The 27,115-nt window shown below is 42.9% G+C and overlaps 1 protein-coding gene across 2 annotated transcripts; it reads left to right on the top strand.

Moving 5' to 3' along the window:
* The first annotated feature begins 312 nt into the window (after positions 1-312).
* On the top strand, positions 313-27,115 carry PLEK (pleckstrin). 2 transcript variants are annotated; one of them, XM_021699094.1, is made up of 9 exons: positions 313-422; positions 10,666-10,821; positions 11,070-11,251; positions 12,853-12,944; positions 15,848-16,032; positions 18,039-18,143; positions 22,981-23,064; positions 23,928-23,997; positions 25,549-27,115. In XM_021699094.1, the coding sequence occupies exons 1-9, from the start codon at positions 381-383 to the stop codon at positions 25,683-25,685; spliced, it is 1,053 nt and encodes a 350-aa protein (XP_021554769.1). In that variant the 5' UTR covers positions 313-380; the 3' UTR covers positions 25,686-27,115. The 2 variants fall into 2 exon arrangements, with proteins under 2 accessions (XP_021554769.1, XP_021554768.1); XM_021699093.1 differs by having other exon boundaries at positions 25,546-27,115.

Below are 27,115 nucleotides of genomic sequence, written 5' to 3'. Positions count from 1 at the left end.
ATGAGGTTTTCTTGCTCATTTTCCTCTTCCTTTCACGGTGTTTCTCTCCGCACGCAACCCCCCCCCCCCCCCACTTAGGAGAATGTTTTTGTTTATGGTAATAAAAATTTACCTGGGGTAAATATTCAACCCAACTGCCCTCTTAGTAAGTCTCCCATGTTAGCAAAGAATGGGTTGTTTCTCTCTGCAGTTCCTCATTCTGGTCTTCCACCCCAGTGAGGGGAAGAGGATGTCATCATGCGATCGCCAGCAGATGGGAAATTGTGAAAGGGACCTCGCTCTAGAAAAGCAGCCCACAACTGCCTCAGCTGTCAGAGGAGGCTGAGCTTCTAACAGGACTGGTCTGACAGTGGATTCGGCTGTCTGTCTGTCCATCCGACATGGAGCCAAAACGGATCAGGGAGGGCTACCTTGTGAAGAGGGTAAGCAGAAGTACCACCTACAAGGGTATCACTGAAGATAGGGTGGGGGAGGATTGGTGCCTGGCTTTGGACTCTCTACCCACTCACTTTAGGAATGGTTTATGCTGAACCTATTGGGCTGACCCAGGAGAGCATGACGGCCTGTAGAGTGTTGGGAGGTAAACCAGCTCAAGTTCCACTGCGTTCTGTTTCTTAAAGGTGAACTAATCCAGCTCAGGCATCAGCACAGCTTGATCTTGTGGGACTGAGAATTCTAGACTGCAGGGTCTGGAAGGTGGGGGCCTCAGCAAAATCTAAAGCATGATTTAGAGCGTTTTTGTCACGAGCCGTGTGTGTATAGTATTCTGGAAGACTCACACTCTTGTGCTATAGAGGTTACTCAAAGAGATTATTCCGTTGTTACTTAAATTCCCCTCTTCTTCTTTATTTATTTAGGAGAGGAAAAAGAAAAGGTTTTTTATGCACCAATTTTAAAAAGATGGTCCAAGCAATAAGGTACAGTTACTGTGTCATTATATCAGCTTCTCTTTAATCCTTTTCTTTTTCTTAAATTGGGCTCAAATCTCTTCATTGACCATTCTGAGTGAATTTGTATAATGTACTGCTAAGGTAGTAGGAAGTAATTTTGAAGTTTAGGGAATAGGGACACAAGTTTATTAAAAAATGCTTGGTCTCACTGGTATGGCTCCAAAAAATTGAATTTTCTTAGCACTGCTTGTTTTTCTCCGATTGCTGGGTGTATGCCATATCATCATGTGAATTCACACCGGGCTGGTTGGCATCCTGTGGGCAACACCTCTGAGAAAGATGTTCTCACAATGACCCAAGTGAGCTCAGCATGTCAGAAGTGAACTGAAGTCAGTACATTCTTTCAGACTCTTCAACTACATGAGCACCTAATGTGACCGTTTTAGGTCATTCGTTGGTTTAACATTTAGCCTAAAATGTTCTACTTATGAGGGGGTTAAGCAGCACACATTGCTGCCTGATTCTGTTTTGATTTAAAGCTGGAAGGGGGGTGTCTGCGTGGCTCAGTTGTTGGGCATCTGCCTTTGGCTCGGGTCGTGGTCCCAGGGTCCTGGGATCGAGCCCCATGTCAGGCTCCCTGCTCAGCGGGGAGCCTGCTTCTCCCTCTCCTTCTGCCTCTCCCCCAGCTTGTGCTCTCTCTCTCTCTCTCTCTCACACACCCTCTCTCTCTCAAATAAATAAATAAATGGAGGGGGCTTTAGATCACCTTGCCTCATTCCTCCATTTCCAGAAGAGGAAACTGAGACCAAGAAGCTGGGTGACTGCCCAAGGTCACATGGCTGTGACGGTTGATACCAGAAACCCACTCGCTGGCTTTGGTTTCTGCCTCATGGTGCTGAACTCTATGCTGGAGAGTAAAGGAGCCCACAGCTGATGTGCCTCATGGTGCTGAACTCTATGCTGGAGAATAAAGGAGCCCACAGCTGATGTGCTCTTTAGCTAGCATAGCATCTCTAGCTATTTTGAAACATCCTTTGGAAGAGACACACATATACACACAGAGAGGTGTATGTGGATTCTTTGCAATAGATACCAATACTCTCTTTGAATGTTGAGTACTAATTAATGTTGGCCTTTCTTTCCTGATTGCTTGGGCTAGTATCTGGACAAGAGCAAGTGAATGGAAACATTTTGCAATGAAAATTGCTGTTATTAAGTTTGTATGTTCACATTTTAAACTCCATAAATTATAAAAAATATAGAAGACTAAATCTCTAATAAGTGAGGCTGCCCCCCTAGAAAATGGGGATGAAAGAGTTAGGTTTGTCAAGCTTACAGATTTATATTAATAGTTTTTAATCAGTGAGAGTAATTCTCTCAGATTATGGCCTATAAAAGCCAATTTAGAAAATGTACCTAGAAAAAAAGCACAGTGAAATTTCATATTGCTATTTCCACAATTTCCATCTTCTTAATTTTCATGTCTATAATTTATATCTTCCATAATTTTTGCATTTTTCTCTGGGACCTTTTGAACAGTCTTTGTCGTAATGTGTTAAGAGCCTCTAATTTATCATTTTGAAGGCATGCTTGATTCAGAAATATTCCCTTCGTTGGCTACAGAACTACACCCAGGGGGCGCCTGGGTGGCTCAGTCGTTAAGCGTCTGCCTTCGGCTCAGGTCATGATCTCAGGGTCCTGGAATCGAGCCCCACATCGGGCTCCCTGCTCCGCGGGAAGCCTGCTTCTCCCTCTCCCACTCCCCCTGCTTGTGTTCCCTCTCTCGCTGTCTCTCTCTCTGTCAAATAAATAAATAAATAAATAAATCTTTAAAAAAAAAGTGCTTAAAAAAAACAACTACACCTGAAGCCAGAATTTCCCAGTAATGTTTTTAGACGTTAGGTTTCTTTCAGTTACCTCATACATATGGATTAAAAACTGTATATGTCAGGAACCTAGCACATAGTAGGTGCTATATATGTGATCATGATTATAGCAGTACTGACATACACTTCTGTAGATAAGGTCCTTTTCTAGATGCTAACAGGGATATGTACTGGTGCCTGGGTTGGTTGTTGAGTTAATAGTGAAGAGAGGACCATGGAAATCTTTCTCTGGCAAGGCTGTTAGATGCCTTGACTATGGTTATTGATGTTAGAACATGACCAGCAGTAATATATGAATCTCTCTTCATTTACTTTTTTCTCGTGGGCAGTTTAAGATACCTGGGTAGTAATAAAGATATCTTTTTCCCTATGTCTTGTTTAGTGAGATAACTTTACTGGAGATAAGATGTTTTGGGTGGCAAAATACAATACTAGAAATGCTGGTGCAAGGATTTTGTCAAGTCAGAAATCTTGGGGTCAACAGTCAATGGCATTGACTATGAAATGTTCTTGCTTTTCTTCTGTGCAAGATAACTACACACATTCTACAATTCCGGTTTCCTCCTTTGCCTCCTGCCTAAGGTCTTTATTTTTTATTTTTTTATTTTATTTTTTTTAAAGATTTTATTTATTTGACAGAGAGACACAGCCAGAGAGGGAACACCAGCAGGGGGAGTGGCAGATGGAGAAGCAGGCTTCCTGCCAAACAGGGAGCCCGATGCGGCGCTCGATCCCAGGACCCTGGGATCATGACCTGAGCCGAAGGCAGACGCTTAACGACTGAGCCACCCAGGCGCCCTGCCTAAGGTCTTTAAATAAAAATTATGGTTAGAGAAGGAGGGAAAATACATGATTCTGTCACTTTGCAATTTTTTTATTCTAAGTAAGACCTAGATTTCCTTGTCCCAGAGTCTTGACACTTTTGACTTTTAGGGAAAAAAAAAAAAAAAGCACTTCGAGCTGACCATACAGCAGCTAACAACTGTACGATCATGATCTCATTCAATTCTAATCACCCTCTGTGATATCACCCTTATCCCCATCTTACAGATGAGAAAACTGAGGCTCAGAGAGACTGTGTCACTTGCCCACAGTCAAACCACTGGTAAGAGGATGACCTGGGATTCAAATCCACGCTTGCCTAACAGCAAAGCCCACCATCTCATTGATCCCATTTAGCATTCTAAAAGGCAGGCTTACCCAAGCCAGCAAAAGGGAGGTTAGACAAATTTATCAGAGCTAGAGTGGGCCCTGGACAAATTGCACTGTTTGCAAGATCGGGTTTAGTAACCTCAACCTCCCTTTCTCTCTGATTCGGGGTTAATTCCAACCAGTAAACCTAGATATCTTTTGGATGTCCTTGAAACCATATTACTGATCTGGGTATGTTTATAATCAATCATAGCTTTAAAAAAGATAGAGAGAGAGAGAGAGAGAGGAGCAGTTTCTATGCAATGAATAAGCTAGACTCCACCAAGTCATGTCCCATACCAACCTCACTTCTAGAGGTTTCTGGAGCAAATTGTTGTTGACAGATTGACAACCAACCAGCAGGCACTTCACGCAGCCGGGCAGATCCCAAGAGTGGCTTCGGTCTTGGGGTGGTCTGTGAGGCTGGGCGAAAGCACAGGAACTGGGGTGGTGGGAAAGAGAAGGACGGGGGTGCTTGGGCAGGAAAGAGAAGGGCCGCAGAGAGCTGAGGTGGAAAGAAGAAAGCTTCGGGTGCGAGAGAGCAGGAGAGTCAGGAGTCCCAGCCCAGGAATTCTTTTGTACAGTGACCTTGTCTTCAGGACACACTACCATGAAATAATTCCCAGCAATTTGCCTTTGTTGATTCATCACCATCGTAATAGCTAACACAGGTGGTCCTTACCCTGAAGCAAAGACAGATGGAAGCGTTGAATGCATTAAGGCATTTGATATTTATAACAACTCTACAAAGTGGGTGCCACTATTATCCTTACTTTTCAGAAGAGGAAACTGAGGTACGAGAGAGGCAAACAGTCTTGCCCAAGGTCACACAGCTATTAAGTGGCAGGGCTGTTCTGCAACTCAGCAGTGTGGCCTCAATGTCATGAAGAGCCATGCCTAACTGCGTTACTTGTGGCCCTCACGGGCTCATTTTGCAGTGATTTTCTTCTCCAGAGCACTGCTGCTGTGGAGCCCAGGACAACTTTCACCCCATGGCCTACAGACTGAAATCTTCTCTGTCTATGTGGTTACCATTTTTTGATCACCCTATAAGCTAGCCTCCGGGCTAAGCCCTTTAGTATATTATCTCATTTAATCTCCCTTAAGTATATGATCTCATTTAATCTTTGCAACAGTGGAGGTAGGTGCTTTATTACTTTCATTTTACAGGTGAGGAGACAAACTTTTGGAAAAATTAAATAACTTGTCTAAGGCCACACAGCCTGGAAGAGGCAAAGTTGAGGTTTGAAAGTGAAGCCCCGAGACTCCAGAAATCATTGTGTTGAGCACTTGGTACCATTTCTCTATTGCTCACCTCATATGTTTTTATTGAGAAATTGTTCAATTTAGACTTTTTACTTATGTAAAAAATACACTCCTGAACAGATCAGCTTCCTTGCCTTCAAAGAATTTAAATAGGTACAAAATGACCATTTATCGGGGATTTTATACAAGTGATTTCCCGAATCAGTCTGGAAAACTAGCTGATACAATTTACAAGGTAGCAGAAATCAGGACTTTAATACAACAGCAACTTAAGAGGACCTGTCCCATGAGTACGGGAGGGTAGATGACACTTATTCACAGTTCTGCTTTGGTTAGATACGTAGTTTTGCTCATAATACGGTTTCCTTTGAATCCCAGCTAAGCGGCAATGGCAACGTATGAGAAGAGAAGTCTGAGGGGAAGGGAAAGGAAGTTAAAGGAGGTGTCTGCACTCTGTGGCAGGCGTCCGGGAGGGGTTCGCCACACCAAATTCAAATCGCCCCGACCCACAGCAGTGAGTCATGGCTTCTTTCAGCGAAGCCACACAAAACATTGCCTCTGTTTGTGCGCTGGTCACACTTAACTGGAGCTGTTGATGAAGGTTGCTCTCTCCCTCCGGTTAAGGTGGGGACAGTTTAAGCAGAGACTGCCTCTTGGTCAATTTTACAGCCCAACCCCCAGGCCTGTGTCTGAAGCACAGGAGTTGTTTTACCCTAATGCGTTGAATGACGGTGTCTCAAAGAAAGAAATCTGCCGGAAATAGACCCAAGAAACCAGGGTTCCGTATTATAGTAACTTTTAAAGTATTAGGAAACATTTCCAATGGAGTATTCAGTTTTAGATGATCATGTTAAATGTTTTTAAGATGTATTTATTTTTGGCTTGTAGGTGACGCCCAAGGTTTGGCAGGGCATTGTAAATAGAAGACTCAAGGGATAGAAAGGACAATAGGAGTTTTGGAATAGGTGTGTAGAATCTGAGAGTTGAAAGGAATATTGAGTATTTTAATAAGTATTTCATTGACCTTTCCCATGTGTGGCTTACATTTGTTTTACCAATTCACTAACAAGCATGCTGGAATACCTCTTGTGACAGGGAACTCACTAATTTAAATTTCTCCCTTAAGTTATGCAGCAGACTGTTTTTTTGTGTTTTTTTTTTCCCTGAAACCTCCACCTGTTGGCCCTCCAAACAGTCTATGATCATGTTTCACACCTTTGAAGACAGTCCTCATCTGCTCTACCTGTCCCCTTTTGGGCCAAAACCTAGCTGCTTCCCCCAATAATTCTCCAAGAGAGAGAGATGCCAACTTGTCACCTTCTTTTGAACAGGCCCCGGTTATCTGCAGCTTTGAGGTTTCCTGAACTCAAGGCCATTCTCCAGGTGCACTTATGAGCACAGAATTACAGGGAATAAGGAGTATTTATTGGGTGCTTACTGTGTTCTAGATATTCCCCTAAGCAATTTACACGGAATATTTTATTTACTCTCCCAATAACACTAAGAAAGAGATAGTAGCATTATCCCTGTTAGCCAGATGTAGAAAATGAGGTTTAAAAACTTGCTCAAGGTCACATTACTAGAATGTGGCAGAGCTGGGATTTGAGCCTGGGCTATTCAGCTCCAGATCCATGGTCACCTACTGGCTATTCTCCATTTAAAGTTAGAATATTACTTTCATCACTTTAGATCTTGTGCTTCTATTTATATAGCCTATAATGACTTGAATTTTTTTGACAGCCCACATCAAACTGCTGACTCACAGAGCTCCCTTTTTTTTTTTCACATGGCAATTTCCCCAATCTTCACCAATACATTTTATACATCTTTTGAAAAATTTTATTAAATAAAAAGATTATATCTTGTTTAATTTTAATTTGCATTTCTTTGAATGCTGTTGAAGCAGTGCATTTTCCTGTTTATTCAATCCAGGCTTTTCTTCTTCTGAGAATTGCCTGTGTATATTGTTTGCCCATTTAAAAAATTAGGAGTGTTTGTATATTTCTAATTGACTCTAATGTGTTTAAAAAATATATTAAAAACATTAACCTTTAATTATATGAGAATACGTTTTAAATATCCACACATTAATATTTGCTTTTCGGTTGTTATAGGATTTTTTTTTAATGTATAGAAGTGTAATTTTGTATATGACCAAATATCTTGTCCTTTGAGGTTTCTTCCTTTGGTGTCATGCATTGTCAGACTCTTGTTCGCTAAGGTATACCAGTCCCAGGATGATGAATAGTTGTTTGCCCAGAAATTTTAAATCTGACTCAGCATCTAAAACCAGCCCACTGTGACATGAAATTGTTTAGGTTTTGGCCTATAATGGGAAAAAACAGACATATGTTCTATATATGTATGAAAACATGAAGCATATCTATAAAATCATGATATAATATGGTTTAGGTATGTTTTATGATTATTTACACGATTATTTTTACTCGATTATAAACAAGTCCCTATGTTTATAATTATGTAATATACATTAAATATTATACATTTATGATATATATTTTTATATATATGTGCATATATATTTGAGCTTATATATACGGCTAAGTGGCCTAAAGATTTTCATTTAAAATCCAGAATTACTCACAGTTATGTAAGAACAGAAATGAAGATGGCATCTGAAGGAAAATGGAAAGAGCATAAAATTGAGAATCAGGAGGGGCGCCTGGGTGGCTCAGTTGGTTAAGCGACTGCCTTCGGCTCAGGTCATGATCCTGGAGTGCCAGGATCGAGTCCCGCATCGGGCTCCCTGCTCAGCGGGGAGTCTGCTTCTCCCTCTGACCCTCCCCCCTCTCATGCTCTCTCATTCTCTCTGTCTCAAATATATAAATAAAATCTTTAAAAAAAAAAATTGAGAATCAGGAGACCTGGCTTCTAGTCAATTGGGCAGGTGGACTAGGTCTAGTCACTTAAATGGGCCTCAATATTCTTCCCTGTACGATGAGTGTTGGTAGATGATCCTAAATGCCTTTCTGGCACGGACGCTCCATGATCACACTCCCAGGTGTGCTACTGAATGGGCATCAAGAAGCTTGGGGACAGAAGGGGTAAATATGGGGTGGCCGAGGAGAGGTGCTGTCAGGTTACTCCAGTGAGCAGCTGCACAAATAGCTGAGAGGAGAGAGATCACACACAATTTCACCACCCTAACCTAATTCACCACTGCCAAGCCTGGAAGACAAGCTTCCACTTTATAAATGGTCAGATTTCTTTTGTTTTATGGAACTTCGGCCTCCTTTCAGTGCATGAGCCTGAATCCCAGATGACACATTCTCCTCTGAGTGAGCTGACGGAGGCCCTAAGGCTACATTTGAATTAGGAGAGCCCCAACTCCTTTTGAACAGTTGGCTCTGGAGTAGCTTTATTTTAATTGTCTACAGAAGGAATGCAGTGCTGGCTGACCTCTCCCAGTTTATCCCAGTTCCAAGGTCAAAAGCCCTGAGTCATTATGGCCATTATAAATCTTTGATAAGGCCTGAGGTAGGATATAAAATTTTGGACTTGAAAGGCATTTTTGCAGTCATCTAGCCCAACTTCTTGCCCCTACCTCTGTGAGTAGATCTTTGATTATTTTTAGTTATTTGCTTTTTTATTAGATAGATTTCCCATATTTCTCTAAAAATACATCCTGAATTTTGATATATAGTAGTGCCATGGGTTGTTCATTTATTTATTAATTTTTCTCAATTATTTTGAAAAATTTCAAACCCACAGAGAAATAGGAAAAACAGTAGATTACCTAGATTTATCAACTGTTAACACAAGGATGCATTTGCTTTCTCTCTCTCTACCTCTGTATCTCTGTATAAATACACACACACACACACACACACACATTTTTACCCTGAGATCTTTGAGAATAATTTGCAGACATCATGCTACCTCACACCTAAATACTTCAACATATGTCTTCTAAGAAGTAGGACATTCTCCCGGTTTCCAAATTGGATGGACCATTTTGCACTCCTGCCAGCCATGTATGGGAGTTCCAGTTACCATCTGTGCCAAATCTTGCTCTTCTTAATCTTTTTAATTTTAGATACTCTCATGGGTGTGTAGAGGTATCTCATTTGGTTTTAATCTGCATTTCCCTGGTGAAAAATGATTTTGAACACCTTTTCAGAAGCTTTCTGGGTATCCTCTTTAACAAAAAGTCTCTTTCGGTCTTCTGCCCATTTAGAAAATAGATTGTTTGTATTTTTCTTACTAATTTGCAGGAGCTCTTTATATTCTGAATATGAGTTTCTCTCAGATAGATATAAAACAGAAAGATATTATTATTTCATGTGTTGGCATGGGGTCTGACATTGCCTATTTTTTAAACAGGGAAATAAACCAGTGGTAGTATGGATAGTTATTCTGCCTGTGCAGAAAAGAGATAGTGTGTTCTAATTTAAAATTATTTTTTCAGTAACTAAAACAAAGGAAACACTTGGACAAGCAAAACGATAGTCTGCAAGTATTTATCTTTGTTGCATAAACAGTCTTCCTTTTGGGCAACTGGACCTTTATATAGAAGCTCTCTGTATTTTAAGATAAGCAGTAGGATCTGCTGGGAGCTGGATGATAATTCTGTTTTGTGGTAGTCATGACAAGGTGACACCATGGGTTCAAAGATGAGAAGCAAAGAACCTCTTCCTTTTCCAAAGTCCTCCCAAAATATAGACAAGAAAGAGACTTTCTTGAAGTAGTCAGAATGGTTAGTTTATTGCTACAAGTGTGGTTGGCATTAACCCCAACTGAAAACATTTTAAATAAGGATTTTCCTTATTCACTCTGACGTTACAGGACATTTTGCAAGTGATTTTCATACAACTTATCCATGCTCATACACAAGGCTGCTCTCTGAGTTTCTTCTTGATGTTCATATTCCCATGAAATCTGATGAGGCCAAAGGATGGAAGTAACTGCAGCTAGCATTCCACCACTTAGGGCTTCCATGCCCATGGTCAAAACAGCTATTGGATTATGACACTTTTCCAGTGAGTCTGGCCTCAGGCATCAGCTACTCTTCAGTCTGAATTGGCACTTGAGATCTATTTGCAATCCCTAAGTGGAATGAACACAGTGGGCAGAGTTGGGAGCAGAAAATAAGCCACAGAAAGCCAGCCTGAAATGCATAAGAAGGAGAATAGAGAGCCATATCATATTCCCTTGGTAATGGCCCATGGGAAGCTTAAGACCTGCTTATAGATGTATATATATTTTATCTTAAAAACAATTTTTTTAAAAAATTTCCGTCTGAATGGCAGTCCCCTTCTCTCCTGAAGGTTGCTTTCCCACCAGCCTGGTCACACAAATGTGCATCACCTGCATCCACACTGGCCAAAGCTAGGCTATTTGCCAAGTTATGCACCATCTATAGAATAGTTTTAGAAGACATTGTTGTGTAGCTCTTTTTGTTGTCATTACAGGGAAGTGTGTTCAACACCTGGAAACCCATGTGGGTTGTACTATTAGAAGATGGAATTGAATTCTATAAGAAGAAAAGTGACAACAGCCCCAAAGGAATGATTCCCCTGAAAGGAAGCACACTGACTAGCCCTTGTCAAGACTTTGGCAAAAGGATGGTGAGTCAACATCTCTAGCCACAGTGGACACCTTGTCATGCACTGACCTTTAAGCCTGTGATAGCCCACAGCGTGAATGGTGCTCCCTGGGTCTGTTCCTCTCACTACCACCCACACTCCACCCTGGGCATTTGGGTTTCTGTTGGCCAAGCACTTCCAGAATGAGGTTGACTCAGCTGCTGTGCTTCATAAGGGACCTCAGCCCTTTGAAAAGAATCATTCTTAATGGGATGTGTTTTGATTTTTAGTTTGTGTTTAAGATCACTACGACCAAACAGCAGGACCACTTCTTCCAGGCAGCCTTCCTGGAGGAGAGAGATGCCTGGGTTCGGGACATCAAGAAGGCCATTAAATGCATTGAAGGAGGTCAAAAGTTTGCAAGGAAATCCACCAGGAGGTCCATTCGGCTGCCAGAAACCGTTGACTTAGGGTGATTTTTCTGTGTTTGCTTCACTCCACCCCTTCTTCATCCCCCAACCCCTCACCTTCCTGCTATGGAAATCTTACAACAGATCCTGCTGCAAGGCTTGCTTTGGTCACCTCTGAAGGCTGTATCCACTCTTCCAAGTTGAGACTGGCACTTGGTATACTGAGATGTTTACATAAGTCTAAAGGAGTGATTATAGCCTCTCCAAAGCCTAGCAGCTAAGGAGAGGAGGCTAATGGAGTATAAATTGCCTCATTTTGAGCAATCTTGGCAGAGAGAGAGAGAATGCATAATTGTATTTATGAAGTAGCCATAATAACTTAGTCTTGAAAGTAAGGTTCAGGATCTCTAGATAGGTAGAAAAAGGCAGGGGCTATGTGTCAAAGCAGGTAAGGTTTCAAGTTCAAGTTCTTGCATTTACACAGCCAACAAGAGCCAGTCAAGGTGAACACCCATTCTGGGCAGAAGCCATTGATGCCCTGACTTGGTTTAATGGTCTCTTATGTTGGCTGGTTTGGAATTGCAGGTGATAGTTGTTGCCTAAAGGTTTTCAGAGGCTCACAGGTAAATTCAGCACCTGCCAGGGATTGGGAACAAGGTTTCTTCCTTCGTGCATGTTTCACATCTCCCTTTTCCCTAGAGTCTCTTCACTTCTTGCTAGTTTTGTTTTTTATGTTGAACATATCCTGGAACAGGAGCCCTGCCAGGAAGAATTCCATGTTGGTTGCTTAACATGTCCAACAAGGATTCTGTTTATAAAATGGGAAGGGTTTCTAGGAGGAGACTGAAAAAAACCCCTTCTGCATGCCCAACACAGGTCTTAGCATATCACAGGGATTTAATAAAGTTTGCGCTTTGAGCTTGGTGAGAATAAGGACCTTCCCTCACCAAGAAAGCTTTTTGGTAAAGAGGCAGTGCCCAGTCCAGCTGTAGTTGCTGGGAAGGGTCGGCAAGTGACCATGTTTCTGGCCACAGCTGTCAGTGCTAGGTGGGAATGATGCTTGTGCTCCTTGGAGCCACAGGATACATGAAAGTGGACTTCTGTTTTGTGGTCTGCAATTTCTCTGATAAGGCCATTTTTAATTTATTACTTCAAGTACAAAAATGAGAACTTGCTGTCTCTCAATTTTTAGAATAAGAGAAAAGCTTAGTCAAAACATTCACTTTCTTGGAGGCAATTATCAATAACAGATGGTCTCTTGAAGGACACTTAAAGAACTGAGACACGAGGATTGAGGGCTATTAAAGATCTAGAATGTGTATGGACAATTGGTCCTGAGAACCTCTCATCTTGGCACCTAACTGGGGTAACTCTCTACCTCAGGCACTCAAAGTTAAATCACTAAAGACCTTAATGAATGTAAGAGACATTAGGTACCTTCCTAGTATATTTTGCTCAATGCTGAAAGTATTGAGCCACAGAATTACCCAAATATGAGCCCAGCCCTTTACTTATGATCCAGTGGAGAGACTAGGCTCAGGGGCTGCCTGAGGATGGGGGAAGCCTGTGGTCCTGGCTAGCCTCTTCGTGGTGGCTACTCCCAGAGAGGATTTGCCACTCTGAAAGTCTCCTCACTCACCTGTCTGTTTTCATCTCTGCACAGTGCCTTGTACCTGTCCATGAAAGATATGGAGAAAGGAATAAAAGAGCTGAATCTAGAGAAGGACAAGAAGATTTTTAATCATTGCTTCACAGGTAAAAGGCCTTGCAAGTCTGAAACGGGGCACCCGGGGAAGGCAATATTTAGATCTCACTCAGCCTCGCCTGTGGGAGGGGGTGTGAAGCCTAGTGGGTGAACTGGGTCATAGAATACAGATTGGTGAACATGAGAATTGAACTTCCCCAGGGTGGAAACAGAAAAAAAGGTGGAAAAGAACTCTGTTGTTCAAGCTAAAGTTTTGGAAGTTCAAGCTAATCAACCAAAGGGTCTCTGCCTCACCCCCATACTCCAAATAAATGACATTATGTTGAAATAGACACAGCATTGAAAAAGATGATAAGCAGGAATCAAGGTATACAATGTAAGACTTAAGTGACAATACTAGAGATGTCTGAGGCTGCGCCGGGTCAGGCACACCCTAAGTGTCATGAATTTAGGTAGATGGCATGGATGTTAAAAACATGTTCTTTGGAGCCAGACTGCCTTAGTTCAAATCCTGGTTCTGCCACTCACTTGCTATAAAACCTCAGACCAATAACTTGACTCCCTGGGCTTCACTTTCCTTGTCTATAGAATGGGGATAATCATAGTGCACCTACTTTATAGGCTTGCTGTAATGTGTTTAGGGCAGTGCCTGGTACACAGTAAATGCTATATGGTGTGAGCTCTCAGGGTGGTTATTATAATTAAGAGGTCACATGTCTGCGCAGACAATTCTGAGTTCAGAAAAGAGAAAGAACTCAAGAGGTTGTTGGGATGAACAGAAGTAGGTGCCTAAATTTTACCCAAAGAGGTGGTGGCATTTCATTAAGTATGGTGAGGACAAAGTTATGGGGCAGAGATATCCAGAATACGCATCCAGAAGAAGAAAATGACCAGCTTGGTAGAGCTCATGGGTTCATTAGGGGGCTAAATGGGACACACAGTTTGGGACCAGGTTGTTAGAAGCTGGGCATGCCTATCTTATGGTGACAGAAGAGATCAAGAGAGGAAAACTCTGAAAAGTTACAACAGCTGTAGAACCTGAGGGGATATGCAATCAACAGATAATTCATGAAAATGGTTCAGGTCAAAGCCAGGAAGGTGAAGGTATGATCTGCAGTAGGAGGGTAGTATCCCATGGGAATCAGCTTCAGAGAGTTAAGGTTGTAGCCTAATAGCATCAGAAAAATTAAGGCTGAAATTTGGGATCAAGATATTAAGCTGTGGCAGTGGTAAGGGAAACTGACAAGAGCATGGCAGGGCCCTAACTCTAGCAGGAGTGACATCACTAAGACAGATCCTCTAGAAAAGGAAGAGGACAAGTAAGAGGTTCTGAAATAGGTCTGGGCACAAGGTCCAGGCCATACTTACTCCCTGTGTAATGTGTTACTGAGTCCCAGAGTATAGGGCTAGAACTTCTGAGTCTTGTCCATCGAAGGTCAGTGGGTTCTAGAAATTCAGGTGGGCTCCAGTTTTCCTGTGGGAGCCTGGTGGTCTCAGTGGAGAAACAAGACAATGGCAGAGACTGGGACTCAGGCACTGCTGACAAGTAATGGAGGACCTTGAATGTTGGGTGACAGGGAGATGGAACTTGTCTTTCCAAGCTTCAGCTTCAGCATGACTGACTGAGCAAATATGAACTCTAGGGTTAGAAAACTTGAGTGAAGGGACATTACTGGTGCAGCTCAGGCCTAAGGTCATTTAAACTCTCTGGGCCTTAATTTTCTCATTCTTAAATGAGATCTGTAATTATTGCCCTAATTCTTTTATAGGGTCACTATGAGGATTAAGAGCAGAAATGCAGTATTAATTAGTTTACCCTTCTACAAAAGAAAAGTGGGTAAAAGCCTTTCATATACGAAATTCATGGAAGGCTCACTAACCAACTCCTGTTTCAAAGATGGTATATCCTATTGCTCTCGCTTTGACCACCCGGAGCTTGTTGCCTGTTACCTTGACTCCCTGGTTGGCTACATTTGTACAGAATATGCCATTTTTAATACGAAGCTTCACTGTAGCCTGCTAATAATCCAGTTGATGGGTCAATTTCCTTTTATCCTCTCTGCAATCCTCTCTTGAGGCAGAAGTTTGAGTAGATGACTTCTCAAGGTCATTACTAGACCCTGCAAGTGACGCAATCAAATTTCAATTTAGGACCATACATGTCTGATCATGTTATTTTCTGCTTAAAAACTTGCAATGGTTCTTCATCGCCAAGTTTTTTAATATGCCGTCAAAGTGCTCCCACTCACCTTGTGCCTTCTTCTCTCTTGTTTCACCTTCTTTTCACCAGCTCTGCCCTCCACCCCCCAAAGGGGCTGCTTCATGCCTGTGAGGCTCTGTTCCCATGCTGCTGCTCCCTCAACCTGTGCTGGTTCCCCTGTTTCACGTGCTTGGCAAACACTTACTCATAGTTTAAGCCTGAGCCCTGTGCTACTTCCTTTATGAATTTTTTCCCAACAGTGCATGCCAGCCCCCCTACCCTACCACCCTATTTCACACTTTCTTGCAGATTTGACCCTGTAGCTCCACTGTATTGCATTGATCCATGGCAGAAGGCAGAAGGCTTGTTACAGTCCTTAAGTTTATCCCATCTCTTCCTTTCAGACTCCCAGAGGGAGCATCCCCAATATCCATCACTGCACTTAGCACCCAGTAGCTGCTCAATGTGTCTGTTCATTAATGGAGTAAATGAGTGAGTTAGTAACACCTATTTCTTTGATGCATGCATTGCTCCTGAAGGAGCATGTAGATGCTTTTAAAAACCTTCTACAGGATGCCTTTTGTTTTCAAGTATCTATCCCACTGATCTCATTTTTCCTTCTTGGAATAACAGGGAACACGGGACAAGTCAGACACGTGGGGGCTCTGGAGCTCTTCAGGGGTGACTGTCAGTGGCTTGTTCTTTGGTACTTTGGTAAGGAGCGTTAACCTTCCTTCTGATGATCCCATCCAGGTAACTGTGTCATTGACTGGCTGGTGTCCAATAAGTCTGTTCGGAATCGCCAGGAAGGCCTCATGATTGCCTCCTCGCTGCTCGGTGAAGGGTACCTGCAGCCCGCTGGAGAACTGTCCAAGAATGCAGCAGATGGAACTGCTGAAAACCCTTTCCTGGACAACCCCGATGCCTTCTACTACTTTGTAAGTGAGAAATGCTACCCAGTTACTCTTCCTGGAACGTGTGCTGCCCCTCGCAGATTCTACGTTGATTTTAATATATATCTACATGTGCAAAAGATAGGACCCAGCCCCGTGGAGAGTAGTGAGATGTCTCTGACTTGTCCTCCTCTGCAATGCCTGCTATATCCAGTGATTCAGTTTAAAGAAAAAGGTTGTTTACTTCAATAATTTTTTTTAAATTGACTTTTAAAACTTTATTCTTAGTCTAAGCAGTAATTCATTTATAAAAACTTATTAGACCCTAGTACATTCCAGGCACTCTCCTAGACAAAGGAGATACAGCAGTTAAAAAAAAAAGGGGGGGGGGCAAATATTATGGCTCTCAGGGAGTTTCCTTTCCAGAGTGAGATCTGTAAAATCACAATGTGCCAGTTGCATTTTTCCAAATATATATTATAATACACCACTCTTTTTTTATCTTTTTATTTATTTTTATTTTTTATTTATTTATTTTTTTAAATTTTATTATGTTAGTCACCATACGATACATCATTGGTTTTTGATGTAGTGATCCACGATCCATTGTTTTCGTATAACACCCAGTGCTCCATGCAGTACGTGCCCTCCTTAATGCCCATCACTGGGCTAACCCCTCCCCCCTCCCCCCTCCCCTCTAAAACCCTGTTTGTTTCTCAGAGTCCATAGTATCTCTTGGTTCATCTCTCCCTCCAATTCCACCCCCCCCCTTTTTCCCTTCCTTCTCCTAATGTCCTCCATGCTATTCCTTATGTTCCACAAATAAGTGAAACCATATGATAATTGACTTTCTCTGCTTTACTTACTTCACTTAGCATAATCTCCTCCAGTCCCATCCATTATAATACACTACTCTTAACACAGAAGGTGTCCATCCACATCCTCTCCCCCAATCATCTTGTTTATCTCCCATGTACACTTATCCCAGATTGGGAAACACTGCATTGCACAATATGGACCTAATCTTGCGCCATATGAGAAAGCCAAGAACCGTGGATTTCTAGGGGGATTTTGGCAGTTTTGTTTCAATTTGGGGTCCGAGAGCAAAAGTTAGGAAGCTACTTAAGAGAACCATCTTCTTACAAAAATGAAGTGAATATCCCCGAGAGAGTTTCATTTCACTTTGGGGGAAGTTCCACTGTCAGTTTTTTTTTTTCCTCCAGACCTTTGATCTGGTTGTTTATAGCCATTTAAATGTGGGATTCTAAAAATACCCGCCAGAGCAGCTTTTCTTCCTCTGTATGATTCATTACCAGCTTATAGCTGAGCAAGTCCCAGTTCCCTCTTGACCTCAGAACATGAGGCTGGATGGACCCATCATGCTCTTGGTCTTCTTATAGTAGAAGGGGCTAAGTAGTAAAGGTGATAATGGAGATTGTGTCATGCAGTGTCTTATGTATGAGCCAACTCTGCTTTCAAGGACGTGGCCATGAGGGGCCAAGAGAAGGAAGGCTTTGAGCAAGGAAGAAATGTGCTGAGTTAGATTTACAGTATCACTTGGGGAACCCAAGAAAATGAAAGGATACTGACAAGGTCACACTTGAGTGGAGATGAGAGAGCATCTAGCAACATGAAACAAGCAGCTAGAGACAAGAAATGGGGAGGGGACATGAGCTCATCAAGGAAGACCTTTATTTTTTATTTTTTTAAAGATTTTATTTATTTGACACAGAGAGACACAGGGAGAGAGGGAACACAAGCAGGGGGAGTGGGAGAGGGAGAAGCAGGCTTCCTGTGGAGCAGGGAGCCTGATGCAGGGCTCGATCCCAGGACGCTGGGATCATGACCTGAGCCAAAGGCAGATGCTTAATGACTGAGCCACCCAGGCCCCCCAAGGAAGACCTTTAAAGTTTAGGTTGGGGTATGAACCACAGTAGGAAGGAGAAAAGGAGCCTACTCCAGTGGCTGGAAGGCAGAGAGAGAAAGGAAAAGGTACAAGTAGCCATCTGCCTAAAACTGGTAAACAAACTTGCTGTTTGGTTTCCCAATAGCCAGATAGCGGGTTCTTCTGTGAAGAGAATTCCAGTGATGATGATGTGATTCTGAAAGAAGAATTCAGAGGGGTCATTATCAAGCAGGGATGTTTACTGAAGCAGGTGAGTGGCCACCACTATTCCCTTCTTGTCTTTTTCCTCTTACCAAGTCCTTTTTACTTCTATGTTACCAAATGGCATTTGGAGAAGATCATGTACCACCGAAAGCAAGGAAATCGTATCCCAGACTGTGGGTAGGACATGGGGAGACCAAATCCAGGGCACACCTGAAGCCAGTTCTGCAGGACCCACAGCAGACAAAGGTCCAATCCAGTCCTACGGCATGTGCTCCATCCTGCGGGGAGGTCACGGGCGGTTAGATGACAGGTCCCCACAGGCACAGGCCACTGTCAGTCGGGGAGGCAACGGCTAGGGTGGACTGAAGAACTCTAGTTGGTTCCCAGATGCTAAGGCACAGGATGTCGAGAGGTAAGAGAATGCAAAGGCAGGAGCTGAGTGAGGAAGCCAGGGCCAGCACCTGGCTTGGTGGGAATATTCAGGGTGAGAAAACTGATCCTAGTGCATGGTATCAGAGAAACTAAAGCTGCTTTCTAAAGCCAAGGTTTTGCTTTCCCAGCTGTGCTGTGAGCTGTCTTCCAGGCACTGCTTAGTATATAAAGTATGGGACTGAGATTTAACTTACCTCATAAAAGGACCCCGAACTTGCAGGGTGAAGAGGAAAGAACTGAAGTTGAGCCTATATTCACATTTATTTTTTAAATTTAATTTAATTTTTTAAAAAAGATTTTATTTATTTATTTGACAGAGAGAGAGACAGCGAGAGAGGGAACACAAGCAGGGGGAGTGGGAGAGGGAGAAGCAGGCTTCCCGCCGAGCAGGGAGCCCAATGCGGGGCTCGATCCCAGGACCCTGGGATCATGACCTGAGCCGAAGGCAGACGTTTAATGACTGAGCCACCCAGGCGCCCCCTATATTCACATTTAAAAAGAACTTTGGACTAGTTGAAATTAGGTATAGATATGGATTTTGAATTTCACTCAGGGAAGTGGGGCATTATGTGAAAAACTAACCTTAACATCAGGTTTTGAGAGAACAGGGTCCTAAGAGATACTACAGCAAAGATGTAGAAAGAATTAATTCACAGATGATTCTAACAACTTTTATGACAGAGGGACCACTGACTAGATTGAAGGAAAGTATAGGAGTAGGGCCAGCCTTCGATAGGGAAGGTTCTGGCAATTGTGAATTTTGCCCATCACCAGCTCCCTCTGGTTCTGCCAAATGTTCCCATGTTCCTGGCTCTTTGATTATAGGGGATGGAAGGTGGATGTTAAGACAAGAGGAACTTGGGAAGGAATTTCATTATTTCCTTATTTTGTTGATTCTGTCTATAATTCTATCTTGTTATCAGTTTGACTGTTCTTGACTTAGTTGACAAGTCTTAGTCTAGAGTGCAGCCCTGAGAAAAGTAAACATGAAGGTTGAAAAGGGTAGACAAAGTCTGGGTTGGACTGAAGTCATGTTTGGGCAAAGCACCCCAATGGGTGCCCTGGACAGTCAAAAAATTGGCTGAGGGTAATGGTTATCTGAGTGTGTGTTGAAGATACCAGAGACTTGAAGTAGGCTTACTTCTGTGTTTTTCTTCACATCCTTTTACTTGGCTTTTGATAGGTACAATTTAGCCTTAGCTAGCCCAGTTGGTACACATTTTAATCCTCCAGGGATCTGTTAAAATTGCACCCCAGGCCAGTTAAATCAGTCTCTGGATTTTACAGCCCTTCAAGTGATTCTGATGTGTGGCCAAGGCTGAGAACCACAGAGCTAGCCTTTTTCTTAAAAGTGAATTTATCCTATTATCAAAATACCACTATTTAGGGGCACCTGGGTGGCTCAGTCATTAAGCATCTGCCTTTGGCTCAGGTCTGATCCCAGGGTCCTGGGATCGAGCCCCGCATCGGGCTCCCTGCTCCGCGGGAAGCCTGCTTCTCCCTCTCCCACTCCCCCTGCTTGTGTTCCTGCTCTCTCTATCTCTCTCTCTGTGTCAAATAAATAAATAAAATCTTTAAAAAAACCCCCACTATTTAAATAGTCATCCGTCTTAGCCTCCTCTTAACATAAAGAAAACAGAAATCTATGTGCATTCAGGAATTTTGTTCATTTCCAATATTCTTTCCTCTAATTTTTGGGGGAGAGAGAGGGAACAGAAACCTCTTCTATTTTGATTGATGGCCCCCCTTTAATGTTTCCAACCTCTTAGCTCAGTGGTTTATAACCTGGTTCATATCAAAACTACCCAAGGGAGTTAAAAATTTTTTTTCAAGTGTCATAAAGCTAAAGCACTCTGTGTCTGCCGCTGGGAGTTAGCCAGGGTTAACATGTGTAGAAGACTTACCATGAAAAAGGACACCTACGTCCCACAGCTCACAGGTAGAAAGTAGCTGTGTCAACTGGAGGCCAGTCATCCCCCCATTCTCCCCACTTCTCCCATCCCAGAGGAAATAATTCTACTTGGGGGATGCAGCAAGTTTGAGGATGAACGATAATGAATTATATCCAATATAACGCCTTTAAAATAATTCATTCTGTTGTGACAATGAATAAAATATCTAATTTCTCAACCACATGTAGGCTTTTTGATGAGGGATAATGTGTTTTTCTCATGTCTGTTGCACAGTTCAGCATCCTTGGTCTATAATAGATAATAAACGTTTGTAGATCAAATGAATATAAGTAGCTGGCAGATCAGCAACAATTCTTAGAAACCCCAGGCATGCACACATTCCTTAAAATCCCCCAGGAAATACTCATTAAATGAAGGATGGTGGATACCCACTTACTAACACTGAACTTTTCAACGTATCACATTGTGATGTCAGTGAGGGCTTAAAGGTAATAGGTAGCTGGCCAGGGTTGGCTGATTTCACATCCTCCTGTTGCCTTCCTCTTCCACGATTCATAAGAACTTGTTATTCACCCAGTGGTTGTATGAGAGATCCTGAGATGTGTGTGCACAAGTCAGGAGGAAACGGTGTTGGGCAGAAACTTGAGTATTCTCATCTTATGGGCAACATTAGCTAAGGCAAAGAGCAAGAATTTGTAAAAAGAATTTTAGAAATTGATGCTTTGCAAAAGTCATTTTAGATATGATGTACAGATAGAAATATTCTCTGTTCTCCCATTTGACTCTATAGGGTTCCTGACTTCATCCTTCAGGCAAGTAAACGCGTCTTTGGAGATGAGCTCCTTGACCAAATGCTTGGCCAAATAATTAGACCCATTCTTGAAAGCTCTCTTCAAACTCCTTTGACCTGGCATTATGATGGAGGCACTGTTTGCTAAAACCATAAATGTTTCACTATTTTCTATATGAGCACAATGAAAAATACTGGAAAATTTGTATGTGTGCCTGTAAATATGTGGTGATTTAGAATCAACAAATAATATGCTTCATATTGGCAAGGTAGAAACTATATATCTTCTAATCTAACATATATATATATATTTTTGTTATTGGAGATATTTGAGTCATTTGAACTTTCCATGGGAAATAATGAAATCAGGTTTACCATGACATTTAAAAAAATTGTTATAAGCTAATTGAAGAAACTGGGTAATTCAAGGCAATTACAAATAGATATGAAGCAGCTTCTGGGGTGAGATTCTCTATGCCAGGCACAGGGCTGGGTATTAGAGGAACAAAGGTAAACAAGACACAAACCCTGCCTTCCAAACTCACAGTCTAAATGACATCATTCTGTTGCGAAAGCCCAGATCCTATTCACTTTCATCATGTCTGTCGCAGTGCCGACTCCTTCCCATTTCCATTGCTGCTACCTGATACTAGTTCCTAGTAATTCTATGTGTAGATTGTTGCAATCATTTCCCAATGACCTTCTTTTTACCTTATTATCTTTCCCCTGGCTTATCTTTAATCTAGCCAGCTGGTCCATCCTATATATGGTTGCCATATTAATCTTCCTAAAATGTGATTGTACTTTTTTCACTTCTGACTCAGAAGCTATCAGCAACTACCCTCGCCTTGTATTTCAAGTCTCTTTCTACTTTCCCAAATTTGCCTCTGCTGTTCCTCATGAACCTGTGCTCTAGCTAGACTGGTCTTATTCACCAATGTCTGCATATGCCTGGTATGTTCCCACCGCTGCTTTTTTGTCGTCAAGCCTTCCTATCCACCTCTTTTCACCCATCTGACTCCTGTGTGTCCTCTGTGAATAAGTCCAGATCTTTATGAGGCTCTCTTTGACATCCCAAACCCACAACTACATATCCCACATATAATTCCCTTGAAATCCATTATCCATACCAATTACTTGATTTGGACATCTGCTATTTTATATTTCCACATAGGTTATAAACTCTTTGAAGAGTAGGGCTATGTCTTAATCTCTTTATATCCCCCATGTTACCTAATAACATACAATGTATGTACCTTGTATATAATACCATCTTATATAATACTAAAGCTGGAAGCCAATCTTAGAAGTAATTAATCCATGGGGCACCTGGGTGGTTCAGTCGGTTAAGCATCTGACTCCTGGTTTCGGCTTAAGTCATGATCTTCGGGTCCTGGGATTCAGCCCCGTGTTGAGCCCCAAGTCGGGCTCTGTGCTCAGCATGGAGTCTGCTTGTCCCTCTCCCTCTGCTCCTCCTCCTGCGTGTGCTCTCTCTCTCACAAATAAATAAAATCTTTAAAAACGGAAAGGAATAATTAATCCATAATATCATGACATCCAAATTGTTCACTGGCCCTAGGGCTATCTCCCTGACAAAGACCTGGGTTGGGCCCTGGTTCTTCTGGAGATAATATTTCATCTTTTTTTTTCTTTTATCAATTCAACAAAGACTTAGTCTGTAGATACTATGTGTACAGAGTAATGCCAAGAACTCATCATTCCTCTTCTTATGTTGATCCTGGATACAGGGGCACAGGAGGAAAAACTGGAAAGTGAGGAAGTTCGTTCTGAGAGAAGACCCTGCCTACCTGCACTACTATGACCCTGCTGGGGTGAGAGTCTGTGGTCCACAAACCCATCGCACTCAAAGCCTCCGCTGTATCTGCTATCTGGGCCTCCCATTCTCCTTTCTGCCTGGTTTCTCTCCCCATTTTCTCTTTAGCCTCCCACTCCTTTTCCTCCTGCTCTCTTCTCCCTTTTCCCCTCCCCTTTCACTGTGAAGATGTGAGGTCTTAGGCTTTGAGACCAGCATAGGCTCAGGGATGAAAGAAAATATCACTATATTGTCACTTACTTGGTCAACTCAACATATTTTTTTTGTTTGTACCAATCTGGTATTTTCAGAGGAATTCAACCAGTCCAATTCATTGTCCTTGGTTTAATATGCACAAAAGTGGTAATTCCTCCTGTGAGCCAATTTGGATGAGAGCATTGAGTAAGTCCAGCCATTTGGGCTGTTGGCTATTCGGAAGAGGGCCTTTTCCTTAATAAAAGGAGCCAAATCTAAAGTGTAAAGACAGCTCCGTTTGGGTTGGGTCTTCAGCCTCTGCTTGTAGTACAGGGTTCTTTGATTCTGTCCTGCGAGGGTTATGCCATTGTGTCAGTTTCAGGGGGGCCAAAGAGCTCTGGAAACGTGCAGCGGTTCTCTCATGGGACATGGTGAGGCGCTCTCTCCGCCTGCCCTGCCACTTTCCTCTAGGACGGAAACTCAGATTGACTTGTGTCTCCTTGTCCAGCCTCCCTGAGTAAAGTGGGGGGTGGAGGCTCTGGAAGGGGTTTTCTTCAGTCTCCTTCTGCTCTTACCCATTTGGGATGCCCTAATCTATACCAGAGAGAGTCAGTGTGGCTTTTGCGCCGATGGGATAAGGCACATTCATACACTGGAAACATAACGAAGGACTCCTCTCTTCTCTAGGGGGAGGATCCTCTGGGAGCAATTCACTTGAGAGGCTGTGTGGTGACTTCAGTGGAGAGCAATCCTGATGGTAAGAATGAATTTTTGTGGGGCACCTGGGTGGCTCAGATGGTTAAACGTCTGCCTTCGGCTCAGGTCATGATCCCAGGGTCCTGGGATCGAGTCCCACATCCGGCTCTCTGCTCAGCAGAGACCCTGCTTCTCCCTCTCCCTCTGCACCTCCCCCTGCTCATGCTCTCTCTCTCTCTGTCTCAAATGAATAATAAAAAAAAATCTTAAAAAAAAAAAGAATGAATTTTTGTTTGACAGAGGTGTGTCTGCTCAGGTTTCCTTCCCACACCTGGGCATCCTGACCAACAGCAATCGATCACTCACTTAATCAAGCTAGGCATGAATGAATTTCTGCCTGAACACCTGGGAGAAACCAAGAGTTATTTTCTCCCAGATGCTGCCCTGGCTCTTTGGGCCTTGGAAAAGAGGAGTGGCTTTCTAGATGCCTTGAGTAAATCTTGGAGCAATGCTGAGAAAAACCTTCCCCTCGGAGCTGGCTTAGATGGAGAGACTTGTTACCTCTTGATGCCTGTAATTGAGCCATGCCATTCCTTAAAGCGGACCTTTAACATATCCAGACCAGGAAATCTCCCACAGATTTGTGCAGTGAGTCAGGGTAGTGAGTGGAAGGTGCACCTGGTTTATAGTTATGTCTGTGCTAGTCGATTAGTGGCATGGTCTTGTGTGAATCACCTAATGAATCCGGGCCTTAGCTCCTCCTCTGGAATGAGGGGTCACACTAGTGACCTCTGGGTCCCAGATCACAAGTCGAAGATGTGGTGCATGGAATAACCATGCCGGTGTAGGCCAAATTCACAGGTGCGGGAATGAGGGGTGTCCCAGGGGAGAGGTGGTTTAGACAGCCCGGCCCTGGTTCTGCCATGTCGTTTTGGGTTTATGATGTTATAGAGGCTGCCAGGAAAACACCACAGCTGGAAGAGCTAGATTTTTACTACTCCTGAGATCTGCTCACTGTCCTCTCCTCATAGAATGATGATTTTTGATTTGATGTGGATGCTTTAAGTCACATTATTGGCCAGATTACTATTTTTTGGTCTTTCAGCAGAGACTCTAACTTAGCCTGTGGTAAAAACAAGTTCAGCCTATACTGGTGGTACTGGAATTGGGTCTGGGTTTTTGGTTTTGTTTTTATTTTTAATATATCAGGGTCAGCTCTTGGTTCATAGTATGAGCAGAGGAAATGTATTCATTAGGCGCTATTAGAGGTACTCATTAGACACAGTTGGTGTGCAAAAGTGACAAATTTAGTTTGCTTGTAAACTAAAAGAGAAAATGTTTGTCCTTGAGTATTTTGCTGATTTCTTAAGCACACATACTCACACACATGCACGGAATCATACTATGTACCTATCTATATAAATACTATATATGTATACACATAATTATACAATAAATATATATGATCATACAATGATGGTAAGTTTGAAAGCCATATATTTAATTTTCTTAGGACACTAACAAACTTAAAATTGCATTCCTTGCAAAAGGAGGGTGAACTGGGCGGTCTTTCCGGTGCACGCGTGCTGTCATTCACTTTCTTTTTCAGCAGTCAGGAAGAGTGAAGAAGAGAACCTCTTTGAGATCATCACTGCTGAGGAAGTTCATTATTTCTTGCAAGCGGCCACCTCCAAGGAGCGTACTGAGTGGATCAAAGCCATCCAGGTGGCCTCCCGGACTGGGAAGTGAGAATATTTCTGCAGCTCATCGTCACTCTCCCAGGGGAACCCCACGGAGAGGCTGGGTCTGGGACCTGTCCACTTCTGGTGACACATCGATGAGAAAGGGCCCAGAGTTGGGAAATTTTCGTCTGCAGAGGTTCTGAATGTAACTAACCACATGCTGCGTCCTGTTCACCTGCACCAACCACATTGTTCACTGAAGCCTCTCTGTGTCCCCCAAGCAGATATAACAAACTGTGTGGCCTGGCTTCACTGCTTAATCTCTCCAGGCCCGAGCATCAGAGCCAAAAGCCCTGTAATTCTAATACCCATGGAAGTGAAAATGTCTCTAGTTGCCCAGTAAGTAAGTGTCACTCTTAAGCTCAGTCTTGGCCTTTGGAACCTGACGCATTCTTCCCTTTAAATCTGTTCCCAATCTGTACTGAAGGGGCTAGGCATAAACCTCTTGTTCCCGTTTGCCACGTCCTCTTGCTCATGCATCATGAAGGAGAACTTTCTTCTTCCTTCCTCACTCTGACCAGAAACTTCCTGAAAGCGAGTGCCCCAGTGACAGCTTTTAGGTTGAAGCCTTCTATCACTTACTAGAGCCTGGAAAGTTCTATCTTCTGAGAAAATGACCTAAGGAAACCAGGCATAGCCGAGGGTCTTTTCCATTCCCTGAAGCCACCTAGAGCCGGCATATTCCCCTCCCACTTGAGGCTGATCTGAGACGCATGTCTTCATCCCTTTCCGGAGCATTTCTCTATCATTGATTATAATTAGGAGGGGGAACTCCAAATCTTTGAGGTTCTGTTTCAATTGAATGTTTGCAGGAAAAAGTGGTCAGATGGGTTCCCTCCATGGGTGAAGGGCCTGGGGGGCTGGACTGAAGGCAGGCAGACTGAATGATGGGCTTTGACAAAGCACTGAGACAACTTAAGTCCAGACAGAACTCACGGAGGTGGCCGTCTACACTGCAGCGCCTTCAATTCCCCGGTCAATGATACTCTCGTTGTCCCTGAGCTTTAGGCACAAGCTGTAGATGCCCTTGCTTGGCCTCTGCAGGACCTCATGAACCCATTACCAACCAGAGTGATCTGACCTAGATTCAAATGGGGCACCTGTTTTCAACTTTGGACCTGTCCACCAACGAATGATTCTAACCCCAATTTGAGAAAAACCCCAGGTATGTGTGTGGAGGTGCATTTTCCAGTTTTGGGTTTCTAACTTTAAGGCTCTAGTGAGAAAGGAGAGCAGAAAATTCTTCTTGATTTTATCACCTCCTCTCTTTCCCTCCCCCAATTGTATGTAATATCCATGAAGCTACTCCTACTCCCAGGTTGTTTTCTCAATGGCCTAGGGGTAAAACGTTACCTTTCTTCTAATTCTTTAGTAAGCTGTCTTCTTAGAGCATGCACAATAGCTTTCCTACATTCAGTGTTAAAAGTATTTATTAAT

Source organism: Neomonachus schauinslandi, chromosome 10 (assembly GCF_002201575.2).
Source record: "Neomonachus schauinslandi chromosome 10, ASM220157v2, whole genome shotgun sequence".
In the NCBI taxonomy this organism is placed as follows: domain Eukaryota; kingdom Metazoa; phylum Chordata; class Mammalia; order Carnivora; family Phocidae; genus Neomonachus; species Neomonachus schauinslandi.
Note: the sequence above shows the minus strand (reverse complement) of the source record. Positions and strands in the feature narration are given on the sequence as shown.